We start from the raw sequence: 19,936 nt of genomic DNA on the forward strand, positions 1-19,936 counted from the left end.
ATTGTGCACCTTCTACAGGCTGAAGAATGTGTGAACGGTTTCTTACCATGTACCTGCAACCGAGTCTCTTTCTGGATCAGATACAAAAGATTGTGTCTTGACCTGTATTCCACCAGACACAGGTAAGTGTGATTGTCCCTCACACTCAGCTGGTTTATCCTGGTCGAGGCGTTTCCCTCCTCTGGGTTCCCGATGAGCTCGTACCGATTTCCACCGTGTCCAGTTGTCCAATTTCCCTGTGATTGGGCTGGAAATGTAACGATGTGTTAGTAGGGCTCCTTCCTCATCCAGGTAACAGTGGTCAGGGTGTGGGAGTCCCAGCTCCTGAAGATACAGGGTAAAGTAACTGAATCTCCCTCTGTCCCAGTCACCACTGAGACATTTCCCTGAGCAGCTGAGGAAAGGACAAACATCAGAATGGATGAGGTCAGTGTGCAGAAGGTCTTATTTCAATATGTTACATTCCTTTCAACTTCACAATAAAATGAACAATTAAAGACTCCACTCATATCTCTAACAGGTCTGTGCTGGACATTCCCCAAGAAGAGTCACCCTGATCAAAATGTCTCCTCGCCACTCAATTTGAAAACCTTGATTACAAGATTCAGAATCAGACATCACCAGGTTATAGTCCGACAGGTTTAATTTGAAGCACTAGCTTCCGAAACGCTGCTCCTTCATCAGGTGATTGTGGAGTATAAGATTGTAAGACACAGAATTTACAGCAAACGTTTATAGTGTGATGTAACTGAAATTATATTTTGAAAAAGACCAGGATAGTTTGTTAAGTCTCTCGTCCGTTAGAGTGACCATGTTGGTTTCAGTTCTTTTAGATGTAAATCACAATTTTCTTTTAAAAGTTACATTCACGAGTGAACTTTAACAATTGGTGTTTGTCAGCCCAGATAATGTATTGAAGGTGTGAGCTCCCCTGGGTGATACTGTCTGTGCCACAATGTTTGGACTGATTCTAATCTAAAAAATGACTTTATAGAAACTTACATGGATTCATGCAGTTTTTGGAGCAAAGTATGATGAAACTCTGAAAGTACAAATTCACCCCACAAACGTATAAGTGTATGTGTTTGTGTTTGTGTGTGTGTGTGTTTGTTGGGGGTGGCTGTGAGTGTCTTTGAAAGAGTGTGCGCATGTGTGTGAGTCTGAGTATAAAGGGGTCTAAGTCTGTAAGATGGAGCATGTGTGATTGTGGGAGTGTATTTGTGAGCGTATGAAAGAGCATCTGCGCCAGTATGTGTGTCTGGAGGAGTGTGTATTTGGGAGTGTCTGAGTGTGTGTGGGCACGCGCATGTGTGTGTTTGTGTGTGTGTGTGTACGCACATGTGTGTGTTTGTGTGTGTATATATATGTCTGTGAGTGCAGGACCATTGAAGTGTTCTCTGACTGGTTGAGGGGCGGGGGGGGGGGGGGAGGGTGGGGGGGGAGGTGGGGTGAGCACTCCTGTCTGTTGATTGTTGTACGGTGCCCATCCATCCGTTGCCCTAGCCTCGGCTTGCTCTCACCAATGTAGCATGCCTCAGGGTATCCTTGCCTGCAGCGAATGAGATAGCCAACGTTGGCTGAGTTGCATGAGTCCCTGCCACATACAGCAGTCTGGGACATTCAACCTTGGACTTTCAGGTGACCATCCTCCAAGGCGGACTTCGGGACAGGCAGCAACAAAAAGTGGCCGAGCAGAGGCTCTTGGCCAAGTTCGGTACCCATGGGGATGGCCTCAACCAGGATCTTGGGTTCATGTCACACTACAGGTGACCCCATCATGCTACACACAGACACAGACACACACACACACACACACACACACACAGAGACACTCCTACACACACACACACACAGACACTCCTATACACACACAGACACTCCTATACACACACACACACACTCTCCTACGGATGCACACACTGATGCAGACCCTCACTCATATGCTCACACATTCACTGCCACACTCACGCATTCACCCTCTCACAGACTTTATACTTACACTCACACACAGGCACACACTCCTCACAGACATTCACAACCACCCCCCTCACCCCTTCCCCCCCCCCCGCCCCCCCCCCCCCTCCTCCCCCCCCCCCCACACACACACACACACGCACATGCACACACACACACACACACATGCACATATAGGTTTGTGGGGGTGAATTTGTACTTGCAGAGTTACATTTTACTTTGCTCAAAAATCCATGTAAGATTCTACAAATTCATTTTCTTAGATTAGAATCAGTCTAAACATTGTGGCACAGACAGTATCACCCAGGGAAGCTCACACCTTCAATACATTATCTGGGCTGATAGACACCAATTGATGAAGTTCACTTGAGAATGGAACATTTAAAAAAAAGTTTTGTGATTTTCATGTTAAAAAAATGAAAGCCAACATGGTCAATCTAATGGATGAGAGATTTAACAAGTAATCCAGGTCTTTTTCAATATATAATTTCAGTTACATCACACTGTAAACCTTTGCTATAAATTCTGTGTCTTACAATCTTACGCTCCACAACCACCTGATGAAGGAGCAGCGCTCCAAAAGCTAGTGCTTCCAAATAAGCCTGTTGGACTATAACCTGGTGTTGTGTGATTTTTAACTTTGTACATCCCAGTCCAACACCAGCATCTCCAAATCTTGATTACAAGATATTTCCATGATGTGGAGATGCCAGTGTTGCACTGAGGTGGACAAAGTCAGAAGTCACACTACACCAGGACTTCACCTGATGCAGGAGCAGTACTCTGAACCTTGTTATTTCAAATAAACCTGTTGGACTGTAACCTGGTGCCATGTGCCTGCTGAAGGTACTAACAGATTGGATCCATTGAACCCTCCTGAATTCATTCATGCAGAACCCTCCACCCATTGCTCAAAGTTAATTTTCTTTAAATGAGGTCAAGGATTTTACAGCCTTCCCCCTCACTCTGTCCAGCAAACACCTTCAAAGTATTGACCACACTCAGTGTGAAGGAGAACCCCCTGGTGTCATTCCGAATGTAACCATTCACCAGCTCCAACCTGTGACCTTTGAAATGAGCACAGGTTAATTTAAACTCAGAGTCCAGATTAAACTTTTCTACATTAAGTAAGATATTTGGGTGCAGGAGGAGGGGCATAATCAGCCATGTGGTTCTTTGCTTCATCAACTTAAAAGAGAAGCTGAGAGATTAAATGTTTCCTCTTTTCAATTTACAGAGAAAATCCGTTATTTTGCAATTGTTCCCCTGTTTGACTTCTGTTCACAAGAACAAATATCCTCTCAGAATCTGTCTTGTCAAACTCCTCAGCATCTTGAGGAAGGGTCACTCTGCCTGAAACGTTAACTCTGATTTCTCTCCACAGGTGCTGCCAGACCCGCTGAGCTTTTCTGACAATTTCCATTTTTGTTTCGGATTTGCAGCATCTGCAGCTTTGTTTTTGGTTTTTCCTCAGGATGTTCTTTGTTTCATTAATTTCTCCTTTTGTTTTATTCCATCATGGTTATCGCTGGCCCAGATGATGTACATGTATTGTCCATCCTGATTGCTCAGGTGAAGCTGCTGTTACGAGACGGCGGTGAAGCCTTCTGCTAATTAAACCAAAACCCCAGAAAAGCTCACCTCGCATCGCCATCTGTTAAAGTATGAGGAACAGAGAACTCCCAAAATTCACTTTTATATTAAAAAAAGCAATTCATTCTTTGACTTGAAAAGTGAACATTAAACGACAACTATTTCCAAATCTTAGCCTCCTTTCCCTAAACTGCTTGCTATCTGTCTCCAACTCTATAACAATATACTGTTCCAAGAACCACCCGTATTAAAGTTACATCAGCTTCGTTACAAAACCACACAGTGGCTGTTATTGTCAGTGTGTTTCTTCTTTCGGCATCGATTGCAACTTTGATTGCAACATTTGGTGCAGCTAAAACTGGTGCCACGGTTAATACAACTCTTACATTGTCAAATGCCTCCTGGCATTGTTCCATCCACCGAAATATTGTGGTCTTCTTCAGGAAATCCGCGAGTGAAGTCACTACCCTGCTGACATTTGGAACAAACTCCCAGTAGAATCCACTTCGTCCCCAAAATCAAAGCACTTCTTTCTTTGAGGTTGTTTGTGGAAATTCCTCGATGGTCTTTGTCTTTGCATTCCTGAGGGTCAACATTTCATGCCCGATGTATTGTCCCAATAATGTCTCCTCTGCCTTCACAAATTGTGTTTTCTTTAATTTTATTACCGCTTTGCTTCTCTTAATCCTTCAAAGAGCTGTGTGCCAACTGTACCATGTGATCTTTCCATGACTCACTAAAAATCACTGCATCATCCAGATATACTGCACAGTTTGTTAACACAGCCACACCTCTGTTCACGAGCCTTTTAAATGTGGCTGGTGTGTTCTTCATTCAAAAGGGCAGCACCTTGAATTGACATAACCCATTTGGGGTGACAAACGCAAAAATTTATTTCACTTTCTCTGATAAAGTGATGACAATACCCAAACAGTAAGTCCAACTTTGTGACGTAAGGGGCTTGTCCAAATTTCTCTATACAGGCCTCCAATTTTAGTATTGATCTGAGTTTGATTTTGTAACTGCCTTAACCTTCCAATGGTCCACGCAAAATTGTTGAATCCCGTCAGGTTTGGCAACTAACACGATCATCGAACTCCACTTGCTTTGACTCAGTACGATGATAGCTTCACTGAGCATTGCATCCACTTCCTTCTGGACCTATGTGGCATTGAAAGGATTAAGCCTGTAAGTGTGTTGTTTTATTGGAACAGCATTTCCTACTTCTACCTCGTGCACAAGAGGATCAGGCCTCTCCATCTTATTCCTGCATATGTCCTTGTACTGCTGCAACAATCCTTTCAACTGGTTCTTTGTTCCAGTTGACCTCCGACTTCAGTCCTGTCAATTTCTCTTTAATTAATTTCAAAGTACCTCTCACTTCATGTCTGAATATTAACTCAAAGGGAGTGAACTGAGTAGATTAATTTGAGCCATCTCTAATGGCAAACAATATGAATGGGATACCTTCATCCCAATCATTCAGGTAATCCTGACAGCACACTCTTAACATGGTCTTCAGGGTCTGATGCCACCTTTCCAAAGCTCCCTGAGTTTCAGGATGATCTGCACTTGGTTTAATGTGCTGTATGCCTAATCTATCCATGACTTCTTTAAACAGCTGAGCAATAAAATTAGACAATGGTCTGACTGAATCTCTCTGAGTAGCTCATACCAAGTGAAGAAAGCTAATAACTTCTCTACCACCCATTTTGTCTTCATGCTCTGGCAAAAGTTAACAACATCTTTGTGCATCCCAGGCCAATACAACTGCTTTTGTACCTTAATCTGAGTCTTCCTTAGACTGAGGTGACCTCCTACTGGTAGTTCATGTGCTCCATGGAACATCTCCTGTCTGTATACGACCAGCAACACAATCTGGTGGAAGTTGAGTGATGTGAGTTTTTAACCTCGTCAGCAGAATAACCTCTTCTAGAGCCTCAAAGGTCCTATCGATCTTTAAATCATGTTCCCATCTGTCAAAATGACTGATTGATTCTTTCAAACTCAATACAAGTCTGACTTGATTCCTTCTTTATATTTCTGAACCACTGTCTATACATTTCTGGTACCAATTCAGAAGCACTCAAAATAGCATGTTTGACATCATCATAATCTCTTGACCCCTCATCTGACAGCACTGCAAATACCTCACTAGCTCTGCCGACCAGCTTATTCCGAACTAACATTACACAGAGGTTCCCTGACCACTCCCTATGCCGAGCCAAATTGTCTAATGAAATAAAAAAGGCTTCAACATCTTTCTCATCAAAATGTAGCAGAGCTTTGACGTATTTGTATATATCACGACCTTCACTCTTCATCTCCTTCCTGTTAACTTGACTTTCCTGACTAATTCACAACTTCGAAGTTCAAATTCTCTCTCCCTTTCTCTTTCTCTTTCTTCGCTCTCTCTTTGCTCTGCTAACAACATTCTCTCTTTCTTTTTCACTCTCTCTCTCTCTTTCTTTTTCCTTTCTCTTTCTTCACTCTTTCTCTCTCCCTTTCTTCTCTTTTTCTCTCTCCCTCTGTCTCTTTCCCTCCATTTATTCTATCTCTCTTTGTCTCTCTCTCTCTCTCTTTTTTCTCTCATGGATCCTTTTCTTTATCTTGAAACTCCATTTTCCTCAATTGTAAACTAAATTTTTCGAACTCTCCTGCACTTCTCTTTTTCTCTGACACACCAGAGTGCTTGACTAACTCCCTTACAATTTCAGCTTTCCCATGTCCCTGGTTCGATCCAATTCTAAGGGGGATTTAAACAATCCTTTGATAAGTACATGGATGATGATGGGTTAGTGTAGGGGGATGATCTGAGAATAGTTCACAGGTCGGCACAACATCGAGGGCCAAAGGGCCTGTACTGTGTTGTATTATTCTATGTTTTATGTTCTATGTTCTAACCTCAATGCTAATTCTAAAATTATGGTCTTCTGCTGTCTTTCTAAACTTTCTTGGCAAATTTGGAACCATTTTCAAACCACAGAACGTCTTCAGCAATTTTAAGAGCCATTTCTCTCACTTTTAATTTAACCAACCACAAATAACTGAAAATAAATCAATTCTCTCACCCAAATTTTCTTTAAAAATCTCGGACACTAATCGGCAAATGTTTAAATCTGCTGGGATCTTTTGTACCCAAATCTTTCCAAATCTCAGACTGGATCTGTCTAAACCTGTCCAAATCGAAGTTGAGCCCCCAAACTGTAACGACATGGTGGTGAACCCCTCTGCTAATTAAACCAAACACCCAGAAAAGCTCACCTCGCATCGTAATCTGTTAAAGTCTGAGTGAGAGAGAACTCCAAAATTCCACTCCTTAAACAAAAAAATCAAATTATTCTTCAACTCTCAAAGTGAACATTAAACAACAACTATTTCCAACTCTAAGACTCCTTTCCCTTAACTGATTTCTCACACACACACACACACATACACACACACACACACACATTCACTTTCTCACACTCACAACCCCCATCCCAGACAGACACACACACACAGATAGACAAAGACCCACATGCACACATATATTTTGTGTGGTGAATTTGTACTTGCAGAGTTACATTGCACTTTGCTCAGAAACTGCATACATTCATGTAGAACTCTGAGCTCAAAAACTGCATGAATTTATGTAAAACTCTGTTGTCTCACTTTTTAGATTAGAGTCAATCTAAACATCAGGTCATAGACAGAGAACACAGGGGGCTGACACCTTCAACATATTGTCTAGCTATCACCACTGTTAACAGCTAAACCGAGAATGCCCTTTAAAAAAAAGGTTTTGTGATTTACACATGAAAGAAGTGAAACTATCACCGTATTCGAACAGATGAAAGGCTTAACAGACAATCAATTTTTCAATGTATAATTTCAGTTACATCACACGGCAAATTTTTGCTATAAATTCTGTGTTACAATCGAGATCTCCACAATCACCTGATGAAGGAGCGTCGCTCCGAAAGCTAATGTGCTTCCAATTAAACCTGTTGGACTATAACCTGGTGTTGTGTGATTTTTAACTTTGCCTTAACTGCTTGCTATCTGCCTCCAATTCTATAATAATATACTGTTCCAATAACCACCTGTATTAAAATTACATCAGCTTCATTACAAAACCACACAGTGGCTGTTATTCTCAGTGTGTTTCTTCATTCAGCTAAAGATCTCCTGGGTCGACTTCTGTCTTTCACTGCAAAGATGTTTCATATGAAGAAGGTCCCTTTGATTGAGAATGTTTTGTACAGCAGTCTCTCAATGGCAGTTACTCTCTGTCTAACTTTCAAAATATCTGCTTTTTTTAATACCCCAAACATCAGATTGTCTCATTAGTTTGAGGTTGGCAAAAACAATAAATTCAAACTCGATTGGGTTTTAGTATTCTGGGGGATAATTTAATCTGATTGTTTAGATTCAAATCATGCTCAAAACAACTGAGGTTCCTCGTTTGCAGTGACATGTTACATATTTTCAATTTGGCCAATTAAACTGCTGGAAACTGTCAGTGACTGAATTGAATTGAATTGAATTGAATCGAATGGAATCGATTCGAATTGAATTTATTGTCACATGTACCGAGGCACGGCAAAAAGCTTTGTCTTGTGAGCAGTACAGGCAGATCACAGAGTTAAGTAGCATAGATAGTAAATAATAGGTAAACAACGGAAAAAACAAAAAGACAGGTACAGGCGAATGTGCCTGTTGTTAACATCAAGGCTGTATTTGAGCGAGTGTAGCATCAAGGAACCTGAGCAAAACTGAATCCAGTGGGAAGCCGAGGGGGGAAACCTCCATGGGTTTCAGTCAGACCTGGCACAGAGGAACCTGGTTGTTCTTCTTGGAGATCAGTCATCTCAGCTCCAGAACACATCTCTGCAGGAGTTCCTCAGGTTAGTGTGTCCTTGGTCTAACCATCTTTAGCTGCATCATCAATGACCCTCCCTCCACCATAAGGTCCGAAGAAGGGATGGTTGTTCACTGATGAACATGGGACACAGGAGAACATCTCCATCTACAAGCTTCCCTCCAAGACACTCACCATCCTGACTTGGGAATATTTCATCATTCCTTCAGAGTCACTGGGTCAAAGCCTTGGAAATCCTTTCCCAACCGTATCGTGAATGTCTCTGCAGCTGAGGGAATACAGCAGTTCAAGAAGGATAGCAGATTTCCCTCCCAAAAGGACATGATTAACCCAGATTCTTTTTTTAATGGTGATGGTTACACAGTCATTATTAGACTAGTTTTCAGTTCTAGATATTTTCAAATTCAAATTTCACAATCTGCCACAATCCCCAGGACATTAGCCTCTGGCAAGGACAGTTCCCCCCATTTTCTCCTCAGCCAATAGAGGGGGAGGATAGCAACAGTGAGGTTCTCAGCCAATGTGAGCTGAGGGTTCCTTCACCCTGAGATGAGCTCATCCAATGAGGGTTCAGGAGGTGCCAGGTCTCTCTTGTCCTCACCCAATGCTGATAAAGCTGGACCCTCATTGGTGGGGATCTTGGAGCTTGGATTGTCAGTGATGTTTTCTCTGTTCCCCATCCCAGAGCAATGAAGCCAGTTTGAACGTGATAATGAACGAATGTGACTGTGGGAGGTTTCAAAGATGGTGATGGAATGGTCTCTAAATTCCAGTCATGTCTCTCTCTCTCTCTCTCTCTCTCTGTTTGTCTCTCTCTCTCTCCTTCTATCTCTCTCTCTCTCTCTCTTTGTGCCTCTCTGTCTCTGTCCTTCTCACTGCCTCCTGCCTTAGACCAACTGGAAGAGCCCAGGAGAAGGAGCCAACCCAAGAGCTCCCAGACCAGGTGGAGCCTGTCCCCATTGAGCTGTCAGGGCAGTGACACATCAGAACGTTGTTCCTCACCTTCCACTTTCAGGCGTGTTCCTTTTCCAGATCCAAACTTGTCAATATTGAGCTCCACACGACACCGATAGGAACCACCATCCTCCTGGCTCAGTCCCTCCATCATTATTGAGGCATCTTTGTTGCTGAGGTTCCCCACGAATCTGAATCGATTCCCACCGTCCCACTGTATCACATTCTCACACAGCTCACCCTGGGAATGGTCTGGACCAGGAACCGTCCACTTAAAGATTAAAGCTCGTGTTTCCTCCTTGTACCATAAGATGGAGCCGGTGAGTGTGAGGTTAGTGTCAGGGTGGGTGAAGCTGCAGGGTAAGACAGCGGTGCCTCCTTCCTCAGCCCTCACTTCATCCGCGATTGTCATTGACCAACCATTAGCAGAATCCGCTGTGAAGGGAGAGAGAGAGAGAGGATATGAACACAGCACAGACACCAAACAGTGAGGTAAAACACTGAATCTGTTATTTAGTGAGAAAAGATATAATATGATACAATAGTGGTTTCTGAACAGACTAGTGACAGAGTGGAATGAGCTTCGGGCTGGATACAACAGAGGGCTTCAGGTGGTTTGTAAACATCCTGAGGTTAGACTGTGGGGGGTTGTTGCTCTTGGTTGAAGAGAGGGTTTGGTGCCTGAGAGTTATCTGAACTCTCCATTGTTCCAGGAGACCCAGAGTGATCTGAAGAGCAGGACTCAGGGCCCTCTCTGCAGAACCTTTTCTATTTCCCATCACTTTCTACTCTATTACCCAGCCAGCCTTCAGCAACCTGGCCCATTCATCAGTCACAGCAGAGGGATGGGGGATGCAGTGGAAGCATTGTGGGGGTGGGGGTGGAGGTGGAGACAGACAGACATGAAGATGGAAAAAAAGTAAACTGAAGTAAAAAAGTAAACTCATCATTGTGCGAGAGAACTCCTATCTCGTTAAAGGAAGTTATGACTGGTAATGATTTAACCTGAGAGTCACTCTGCCTCAGACAATGGGCAAGGTTGAGAAGATTCGAACTTCATGGTCACCGCAGACAATATGGGAATTACACATCCCTTGTTGGCATCACTCCACATCACAGACCAACTGTCCAGCCAACTGAGCTAACTGACATTGAGAAGGCAATCCAAGTAAATCCAGAAGGCAGTGTGAATATCGTCAAGTGAGGGCATAAGGGAGTGTGGCATGGCTGGATGGCATTTACTTGCGAGTAAGGCAGACGAGCTGAGGGTGTAGATTAATGAGTGGGGATGAGATATTGTTGTTATCACAGAGACATGGTTGAGGGTGTGACAGGATTGATAGCACAATGTTTTGGGCTATTGAACTGTGAGATGAGACATGTAGGGGTAGGGGGAATGTCAAAGAGGAGGGGGTGTTGCAACATTGATGAAGGAGTTAATCACTGACATAAGATGGATGATATCTTAGAATGTTCCTCAAATGCGGTCTCATGGATCAATGTAAAAACAAACCTCCATCACTACACTCTGTCTCTTACCATCAAGCAAATTTTGTATCCAACTGGCATTCTCTCCCTGAATCCCATGCCACCTAACTTCACTAATTAGTCCACCATGTGGAACTTTGACAACAGCTTTACACAAGTTCATGTAAACAATATCTCCCCTTCTGCCCTCACTGGTCTTTTGGTTACATTTTCAAAAAGCTCAGTCAAGTTTGTGACACATGATTTCCCCTGCACAAAGCCACTTTTATGTTTTTGAAGACCTCCAACACTTCCTCTTCAGTAAAGTGAGTTGCTTTCAAGACATTAATATTTATTTGCCTGAGTTCCCTTGCATCAATTTCTTTCTCCACAGTAAAAACTGGTGCAAAATATTTGACAATAGACAATAGACAAAAGACAATAGGTGCAGGAGTAGGCCATTCTGCCCTTCGAGCCTGCACCACCATTCAATATGATCATGACTGATCATTCCTAATCAGTATCCTCTTCCTGCCTTATCTACAGAACCCTTGATTCCACTATCTTTGAGAGCTCTATCCAACTCTTTCTTAAATGAATCCAGAGACTGGGCCTCCACTGCCCTCTGGGGGAATGCATTCCACATAGTCACCACTCTCTGGGTGAAGAAGTTTCTCCTCATCTCTGTCCTAAATGGTCTACCCCATATTTTTAAGCTGTGTCCTCTGGTTCGGCACTCACCCATCAGCGGAAACATGTTTCCTGCTGCCAGAGTGCCCAATCCTTTCATAATCTAAGATGTCTCAATCAGATCCCCTCTCAGCCTTCTAAACTCAAGGATATACAAGCCCAGTCGCTTCAATCTTTACGTGTAAGGTAATCCCGCCATTCCAGGAATTGACCTCGTGAACCTACGCTGCACTCCCTCAATAGCCAGAATGTCTTTCCTCAAATTTGGAGACCAGAACTGCACACAGTACTCCAGGTGTGGTCTCACCAGGTCCCTGTACAGCTGCAGAAGAACCTCTTTGCTTCTTTACTCAATCCCTCTTGGTATGATGGACAGCATGCTATTAGCCTTCTTCACTACCTGCTGTACCTGCATGCTTGCCTTCATTGACTGGTGTACAAGAACACCCAGATCTCTCTGTACTGCCCCTTTACACAAATTGATTCCATTGAGGTAGTAATCTGCGTTCCGGTTCTTGCCACCAAAGTGGATAACCATACATTTATGGTAAAAACAATAACTGCAGATGCTGGAAACCAGATTCTGGATTAGTGGTGCTGGAAGAGCACAGCAGTTCAGGCAGCATCCAAGTAGCTTCGGAATCAACGTTTCGGGCAAAAACCCTTCATCAGCAATTATTCCTGATGAAGGGCTTTTGCCTGAAACGTCGATTTCGAAGCTCCTTGGATGCTGCCTGAACTGCTGTGCTCTTCCAGCACCACTAATCCAGAACCATACATTTTTCCACATTAAACTGCATCTGCCATGCACCTGCCCACTCCCCTAACTTGTCCAGGTCACCCTGTAATCTCCTAACATCCTCATCACATTTCACCCTGCCACCCAGCTTTATATCATCAGCAAATTTGCGAATGTTATTGCTGATACCATCTTCGATATCATTAACATATATTGTAAAAAGCTGCGGTCCCAACACGGATCCCTGCGGTACCCCACTGGTCACTGCCTGCCATTCTGAAATGGAGCCGTTTATCATTACCCTTTGTTTCCTATCAGCCAACCAATTTTCAATCCAATCTAGTCCTTTGCCCCCAATACCATGTGCCCTAATTTTGCTCCCTAACCTCCTATGTAGAACTTTATCAAAAGCTTTCTGAAAGTCCAGGTACACTACATCTACTGGATCTCCCACATCTATCTTCAGAGTTACACCTGCAAAAAATTCAAGAAGATTAGTCAAGCTTGATTTCCCCTTCATAAATTCATGCTGACTCTGTCCTCTCCTGTTACTATGCAGATGTGCCATAATTTCATCCTTTATAATAGACTCCAGCATCTTTCCCACCACTGAGGTCAGACTAACTGGTCTATAATTTCCTGCTTTCTCTCTCCCACCTTTCTTAAAAAGTGGTAGAACATTTGCCAACCTCCAATCCTCAGGAACCGACCCCAAATCTATCGAACTCTGGAAAATAATCACCAACGCATCCACGATTTCCCGAGCCACCTCCTTCAGTACCCTGGGATGTAGACCATCAGGCCCCGGGGACTTATCAACCTTCAGACCTAACAGTCTCTCCAACACCAAATCCTGGCAAATATAAATTCCCTTAAGTTCAGGTCCTTCAGCCACTGTTACCTCCGGGAGATTGCTTGTGTCTTCCCCAGTGAATACAGATCTGAAGTACCCATTTAATTCTTCTGCCATTTCTTTGTTCCCCGTAATATATTCCCCTGTTTCTGACTTCAAGGGCCCAATTTTAGTCCTAACCATTTTTTTGCCTTGCACATACCTAAACAAGCTTTTCCTATCCTCCTTTATATTATTGGCCAGTTTACCTTCATACCTCATTTTTCCCCTGCGTATTTCCTTCTTAATAATCCTCTGTTGATCTTTAAAAGGTTCCCAATCGTCAGTTTTCCAACTTATCTTTGCTATGTTATACTTTTTCTCTTTTAACTTTATATGTTTCTTCACTTCCCTCGTCAGCTACGGCCGCCCATGCCTCCTCCTGGGATCTTTCTTCCTTTTAGGAATGAACTGATCCTGCAACTTCTGTATTATACACAGAAATATCCACCATTGTTCCTCCATGGTCATCCCTGCTAAGGTATTGCACCATTGACCTTTGGCCAGCTCCTCCCTCATAGCTCCATAGTTCCCTTTATTCAACAGAAGTCCTGTCACTTCCGACTGTCACTTCTGACTAGGAAGCTTTTAAAGAACAACGGAGGAGACAAAGGTTAATCCAGGATATTTAGCATGAATTTGTTTTGGATATCTCCCCCCTCTCCTCTGGTTCTACACATAGATGACCTCATTGATCTTGAAGAGGCCCTATTCCCTCCCTGGTTGCTCTCTGGCTTCTAATGACTTTGTAGAATATCGTTGGCTTATCCTCAGCCTTATCTGCTGAGGTTCTCTGATGTCCACTTTTTGCACTCCTGATATCCCTCATAAGAATGCCCCGATACCCCTTACACTCTTCAAGAGATTCACTTGATCCCAGTTGTCTACACCTAAGACATGACTCTTTCATATTCTTAACCAGAGCCTCAATATATTTACTCATCCATTGTTCCCTCATCTTACTGGCCTTACCCTTCACTCTAACAGGAGGACAGTGTCTCTGAACCCTTGTGATTTCACTTGCCAATCATCCCTTTACCTGTTACCCTATTGTTCAAGGGTGGTCGTGATAAACCAGGACAGTACAAGCCAGTGAAGACAACATCAATGGTGGGGAAAATATTGGAAATCATTCTGAGGGACAGAATGAATCATTACTTGGAGAGACAAAGGTTAATCCAGGATATTTAGCATGAATTTGTAAAGGAATTTGATTGAGTTGGATTTGATGGAATCTTAGAGGAGGTGTCTAGGTATGAAGATGAGAATAATACAGTTGATGTCGTCTACAGTGACTTCAGTAAGCTTCACTTAAGGATGTCTCACTCAACTGAATCTCAGCATTTTCACCAGATAGGATTCTCTCTGTCTCTCTATGAAATGCATTAACATAAACCAACTCATTGACTCTTTCTCTCCCTCTTCCTTTGAGTACTGAAACAGCTTCAGACTTATTTTCAATGCTGATGATCTGGAGATTTTTTTACAACTCTCAACCTGGAGACTTTCGGAATTTTTTTAAAACAACTATTCTTCCGACTACTGTTCTTCTGAACTCAGCTGACTGGTGGTATTCAAAAATCTGTTTGTATCGACTGTAAAACTCACCTTGGTAAATATTCAGCAATGAACGCTCCAGGTCACTTATCTCCAGGACATGGGCGGCACGGTGGCACAGTGGTTAGCACTGCTGCCTCACAGCGCCTGAGACCTGCGTTCAATTCTCGCCTCAGGCGACTGACTGTGTGGAGTTTGCACGTTCTCCCCGTGTCTGCGTGGGTTTCCTCCGGGTGCTCTGGTTTCCTCCCACAGTCCAAAGATGTGCAGGCCAGGTGAATTGGCCATGCTAAATTGCCCATAGTGTTAGGTAAGGGGTAAATGTAGATGTAGGGGTATGGGTGGGTTACGCTTCGGCGGGGCGGTGTGGACTTGTTGGGCCGAAGGGCCTGTTTCCACACTGTAAGTAATCTAATCTAATCTAATCTAGACACTTTCTCAGTGTCTTTACTTCAATGTTCCAGATCACATTCTGACCCTTTGTTTCAAATGAACAAGTCACTTTCACAGAACTGAAACCTAAAATCTCTTTTCACTCCACTTTTGAACCCACATTCTGAGTGAACAATAATATTTTATAAACTGCCATCCCACTGTGCCCTCTAGTTCTTGATCCCTTCATGAGTGGGTACGGTCTCTCTATCTACACTATCCTGACCCTTCATGAGTGGGTACGGTCTCTCTCTATCTACACTATCCTGACCCTTCATGAGTGGGTACAGTCTCTCTATTGACACTATCCTGACCCTTCATGAGTGGGTACAGTCTCTCTCTATCTACACTATCCTGACCCTTCATGAGTGGGTACGGTCTCTCTCTATCTACACTATCCTGACCCTTCATGAGTGGGTACAGTCTCTCTCTATCTACACTATCCTGACCCTTCATGAGTGGGTACGGTCTCTCTCTATCTACACTATCCTGACCCTTCATGAGTGGGTACAGTCTCTCTCTATCTACACTATCCTGACCCTTCATGAGTGGGTACAGTCTCTCTATTGACACTATCCTGACCCTTCATGAGTTTGAACATCTCAATCAAATCTTCCCTCAGCCTTCCCTTTGGCCCAAATCCATTCTGACCTCAGTTATTCTGATGTCTCCAATTGTGAAGTTCAAGGGGAAACATTCTATCCACTCTATCTAAAGATTGTATGATTTGAAATATCTCTGTTCAATTATCCCTTTATTATGTTCTTCTCTTCGATGCAAAAATAACAGGCACACACAGGATCAGTGTGTATGTGAAACAATAATGTGTGTTTTTATGTGAAGGGAATATTTTGATTGACTGGGATGTGATGTTTATTGTCAATCTGACTTCGATTTTGCTGCTTCAGACTGTCTAACAAGTCATGGGGCTGACCCATCATATGCTGATGAAGTATGTAATGATTGACAGCAGTTTAAGGTGTATGTTGTCACAACATCTCCTATGTAATAAAGTGTTATAATTGACTCCCAACTTTCTCTTAAAGGGCCATCTAGCGAATTAGGATCCATTCATGATGACAATCTCTGGTAGAGTCCTGAGTAGGCTGAAGGCAAAATGTGACTTGAAGTGGGGACACTCCCCACTGCACCACAACAATGTCCTACATATTGAACAGGACATAAGCTCAATGTCAAGATCACTTAGCTCACCAAGACCAGAATACTGACTCCCCGTGACAACCCAGCAATCCTCCCTCCCTTATGGCCCGATAGGTTACAGTGCTGAAGCCAGAGGCAGCTAGACCCAACGACATTGGAAAAGCTTCGAAAAAAGATTGACATGAATTGTACGAGATTGGAGTGGTTTACTAGGAGATTCCATGAGGGAAGATTATTGCTACAAAACCACATATTGAAGCAGTGAAGAAAGACAGGAACAAGGTCATTGCTCAGTATTGTACTGAAAAGTGAAGATTCTGTGTGGTTCACTCAAGACAAGTGACTGCCATTACTCGGGGGTGCAATAGCAGAGTTGTCTTGTAAGGAGGCTATAAATCTAGAGATCCAGGTCATTTTCTGGGGTAATGGAGTTCAAAGCCCTCCATCGTCGAGTTTCATTTATTTTAAATCTGGAATTAAGAATCTCATGATGACCATAAACTCTCGGGAAGGAAATTTGTTATTCTTACCTGGACGGTTCACATTGCTTAACGATGGAAAAGGAAACATTGCTATCAGCTCTTCAACACTTTGAAATTTATGTCTGATATGGAATTAATGAGACAACAGTTTTTGCTAATTATAATCTGCTAATCTTGTAGAAAAGCTTAAAGAGAAGACTTCAGGTCATACAGATGGAGCTTAGACCTGCAGATGGAGAGGTGCCAGAAGACAGGAGGAAAGCCAATGTGGTACCATGATTCAAGAAGTGAGCAAGGGATTAACCAGGTATCTACAGGCCAGTCAGTCTAACCTCAGTGGTAGGGAAACTATGGAAGCAATTCTGAGGGGCAGAATTCATCTACACTTAAGAGATGGAGATGGATCAAAGGCAGACAGAATGGTTTTGTTAAGGAGAGCGAGGCAGAAGATGGGATTCGATAGGCTGTTTAGCCTGACCTCGGTTATTTGAAAGATTTTACAGAAATCATGGGACCTAGTGCTGTTCCTCACACAGCCCCTGACCCAACCTCCAGGACCCACACTCGCTTCCACTGACCTGACACAGTGAACACCCTTCTTCAATACTGATGTACTGTCAACCCCTGTCCTGGAGACCTGACCAAGTAAGGATGGCAGAGACAAAAACAGAAATTGTGGGAAAAACTCAGCAGGTACAGTGGCATCTCTGCAGAGAAAGTAGAGTTAATGTTTTGGGTCCAGTGACACATCTTCAGACATAAAATGATCAAAAAAGGTGGACCGAGAGGAGTGTGGATCTTGCAGCTGCTCCTGAGATTCAGATTTATTTCCAGATTTACTTTGAGATTTCTTACGTTTATTAAATTTCATTAATATAAGCTTTTTATTTGATTCATTTTTAGCTCTTTTCTCGTCAAAAATGCAAAAGAAGCAAAACAACCTCACACAATTTTTTATGAAATGGAGTTTTCTCAATGGAAGTTTTGGACAGGCCCACATGTGGACTGTTCAGTCTTTTTCCACTATGAAATTATGAGAGAGATGTTTTTAAACTCACTAAAGCAATTTTTTTTTTTAATTGCTGAGGAATGTTTTGTTTCAAACCTAGTTGTGTTTACACACCTCTTGGACAGGCTGACACGTGGGATTTTATTTTTAATCAGAACATTGATAGCTGGGGCTGGACCACTTGTGCTTAATATTAACTCTTTGGATAAAGAAAGGTTTATCTTTGGATAAAGAAAGGTAGTTTATTTTAGAGATAATATGCTATTGTAAGTTGCTTCTTTTTAGACTTAATGACATTGCAGGCATACAAGAGACACAGAGTTAGATGGCCAGTAGATTTTGAGAGGTGATAACACAGCAGGATCAGTCAGATAGAAGGATGACTGTCAGGAAAGGTAAGAAGGTAGTTCAGAAATCTCTCGTACTGTTGAAAGGATAGTCTCTCAGAGGAAATTAGGAGGGACAGTCAGATCTTGGGCTGTAAGAATGAATCTTATGTTTGGAGGGGTTTGACAAATTTAAAAGAATAATTGTTGTCGGTGATTCTCCTGTCAAGGGCACAGATAGGAGGTTCCGCAGCAGTGAGCATGAATCTAGGATATTATACTGTTTTCTTGGTGCTAGGATTAAGGACATTGCAAAATGTTTGACACATTCTGTTAAAGGGAAGAGTGAGATACTGGAAGTTTTTGTACACATTGAAGGGAAAGAATAAAAGCTTTACAAAGTGAATATCAGAGGTTAGGTAGAAGATTTAAAAACTAGACCCTCAAAAGTAGTAATCTCTAATTTACTCCCAGGGCCAAGCTCAGATGAGGGAACAAAAGGATAAAGGAGACAAATCAATGGCAGAAGAGGTGGTGTAATGTTCAGGGATTCAGATTCTTGGATCACTGCGATCTCTTCTGAGTCTGAAAAGACCGTTCACAAAGGATGGTTTCAACTGTACTGCTTTCGGGAACAATGGGTGAATAAAGAGATAGAGGTTCCAGTCAGGGATAGGACAGAATCATACACTAAATATAAACAACTGGGTCCAAATGGATCTCTTGCACTGTATAATGAGTGTCAGGCCATTCATAAGAGGGAGATCAGGAAGTCAAAGAAAGGATATGGGATAACCTCAACAAATAAGGTTAAGGATAATCCAAAGGGATTGTGTAAGTACATTAAGACCAAGACAGCAACAAGAGATAGAGTGTAAGTCTCCTTAAAAATCAAAGAGATTGCCTTTGTGTTTTAGATTCCCTACAATGTGGGCGGCATGGTGGCACAGTGGTTAGCACAGCTGCCTCACAGCGCCAGAGACCCGGGTTCAATTCTACGCCTCAGGCGACTGTCTGTGTGGAGTTTGCACATTCTCCCCGTGTCTGCGTGGATCTCCTCCGGGTGCTCCGGTTTCCTCCCACAGTCCACAAAATGTGCACATTTGGTGAATTGGCTAAGCTAAAATTGACCGTAGTGTTAGGTGAAGGGATAAATGTACAGGCCCTTTGGACCAACAAGTCCACACCGACCTGCCGAAGTGCAACCCACCCAGACTCATTTCCACTGACTAATGCACCTTACACTATGGGCAACGTAGCATGGCCAATTCACCGAACCTGCACATCTTTGGACTGTGGGAGGAAACCCTCACCACACAGGGAGAACACGCAAACTCCAGCTGCCTGAGGCTGGAATTGAACTCAGGTCCCTGGTGCCAGTGCTAACCACTGAGCCATCATGCCACCCCTCAGGAGATGGGAGAGATATCAAATGAATATTTTGTGTCAGTTTTTACTGTGTAGAAAGAATTGGAGGCTAGAGAACTCTGAGAAATAAATATTGATGTTTTGAAAACAGCTTGTAATACAGAAGAGGAATTGTTAGAGGTCTTTGAAAATATAAATATATATCTCTGAGACGTGATCTACTCAATCCCAGGACATTGTCAGAAGTGAAGAGGAAATTGCTGGGCCCCCTCCAGGAACATTTGTATCATCCATAAATAACAGTCAGGTGCTGAATGACTGGAGAGTGGCTCATGTTCAAGAAGGAATGTCAGGAGAAGCCTGGGAACTTCAGACCTGTGAGTCTGACTTCGGTGGTGAGTAAGTTGTTCTGAAAGTTTGGATTTATA

The 19,936-nt window shown here is 42.9% G+C and overlaps 1 protein-coding gene across 1 annotated transcript in view; it reads right to left on the reverse strand.

Annotated features, from left to right (window-relative positions):
* Window positions 1–9,398: 9,398 nt before the first annotated feature.
* The window catches only part of LOC140493752 (junctional adhesion molecule-like), a 36,607-nt gene continuing 26,069 nt past the window's right edge, over window positions 9,399–19,936 (reverse strand). Inside the window, exon 4 of the mRNA XM_072592596.1 lies at window positions 9,399–9,820. Within this exon, the coding sequence (XP_072448697.1) occupies window positions 9,399–9,820 (422 nt within the window). The remainder of the gene's footprint in view (window positions 9,821–19,936) is intronic.

Source organism: Chiloscyllium punctatum, chromosome 2, assembly GCF_047496795.1.
Source record: "Chiloscyllium punctatum isolate Juve2018m chromosome 2, sChiPun1.3, whole genome shotgun sequence".
NCBI classification, from domain to species: domain Eukaryota; kingdom Metazoa; phylum Chordata; class Chondrichthyes; order Orectolobiformes; family Hemiscylliidae; genus Chiloscyllium; species Chiloscyllium punctatum.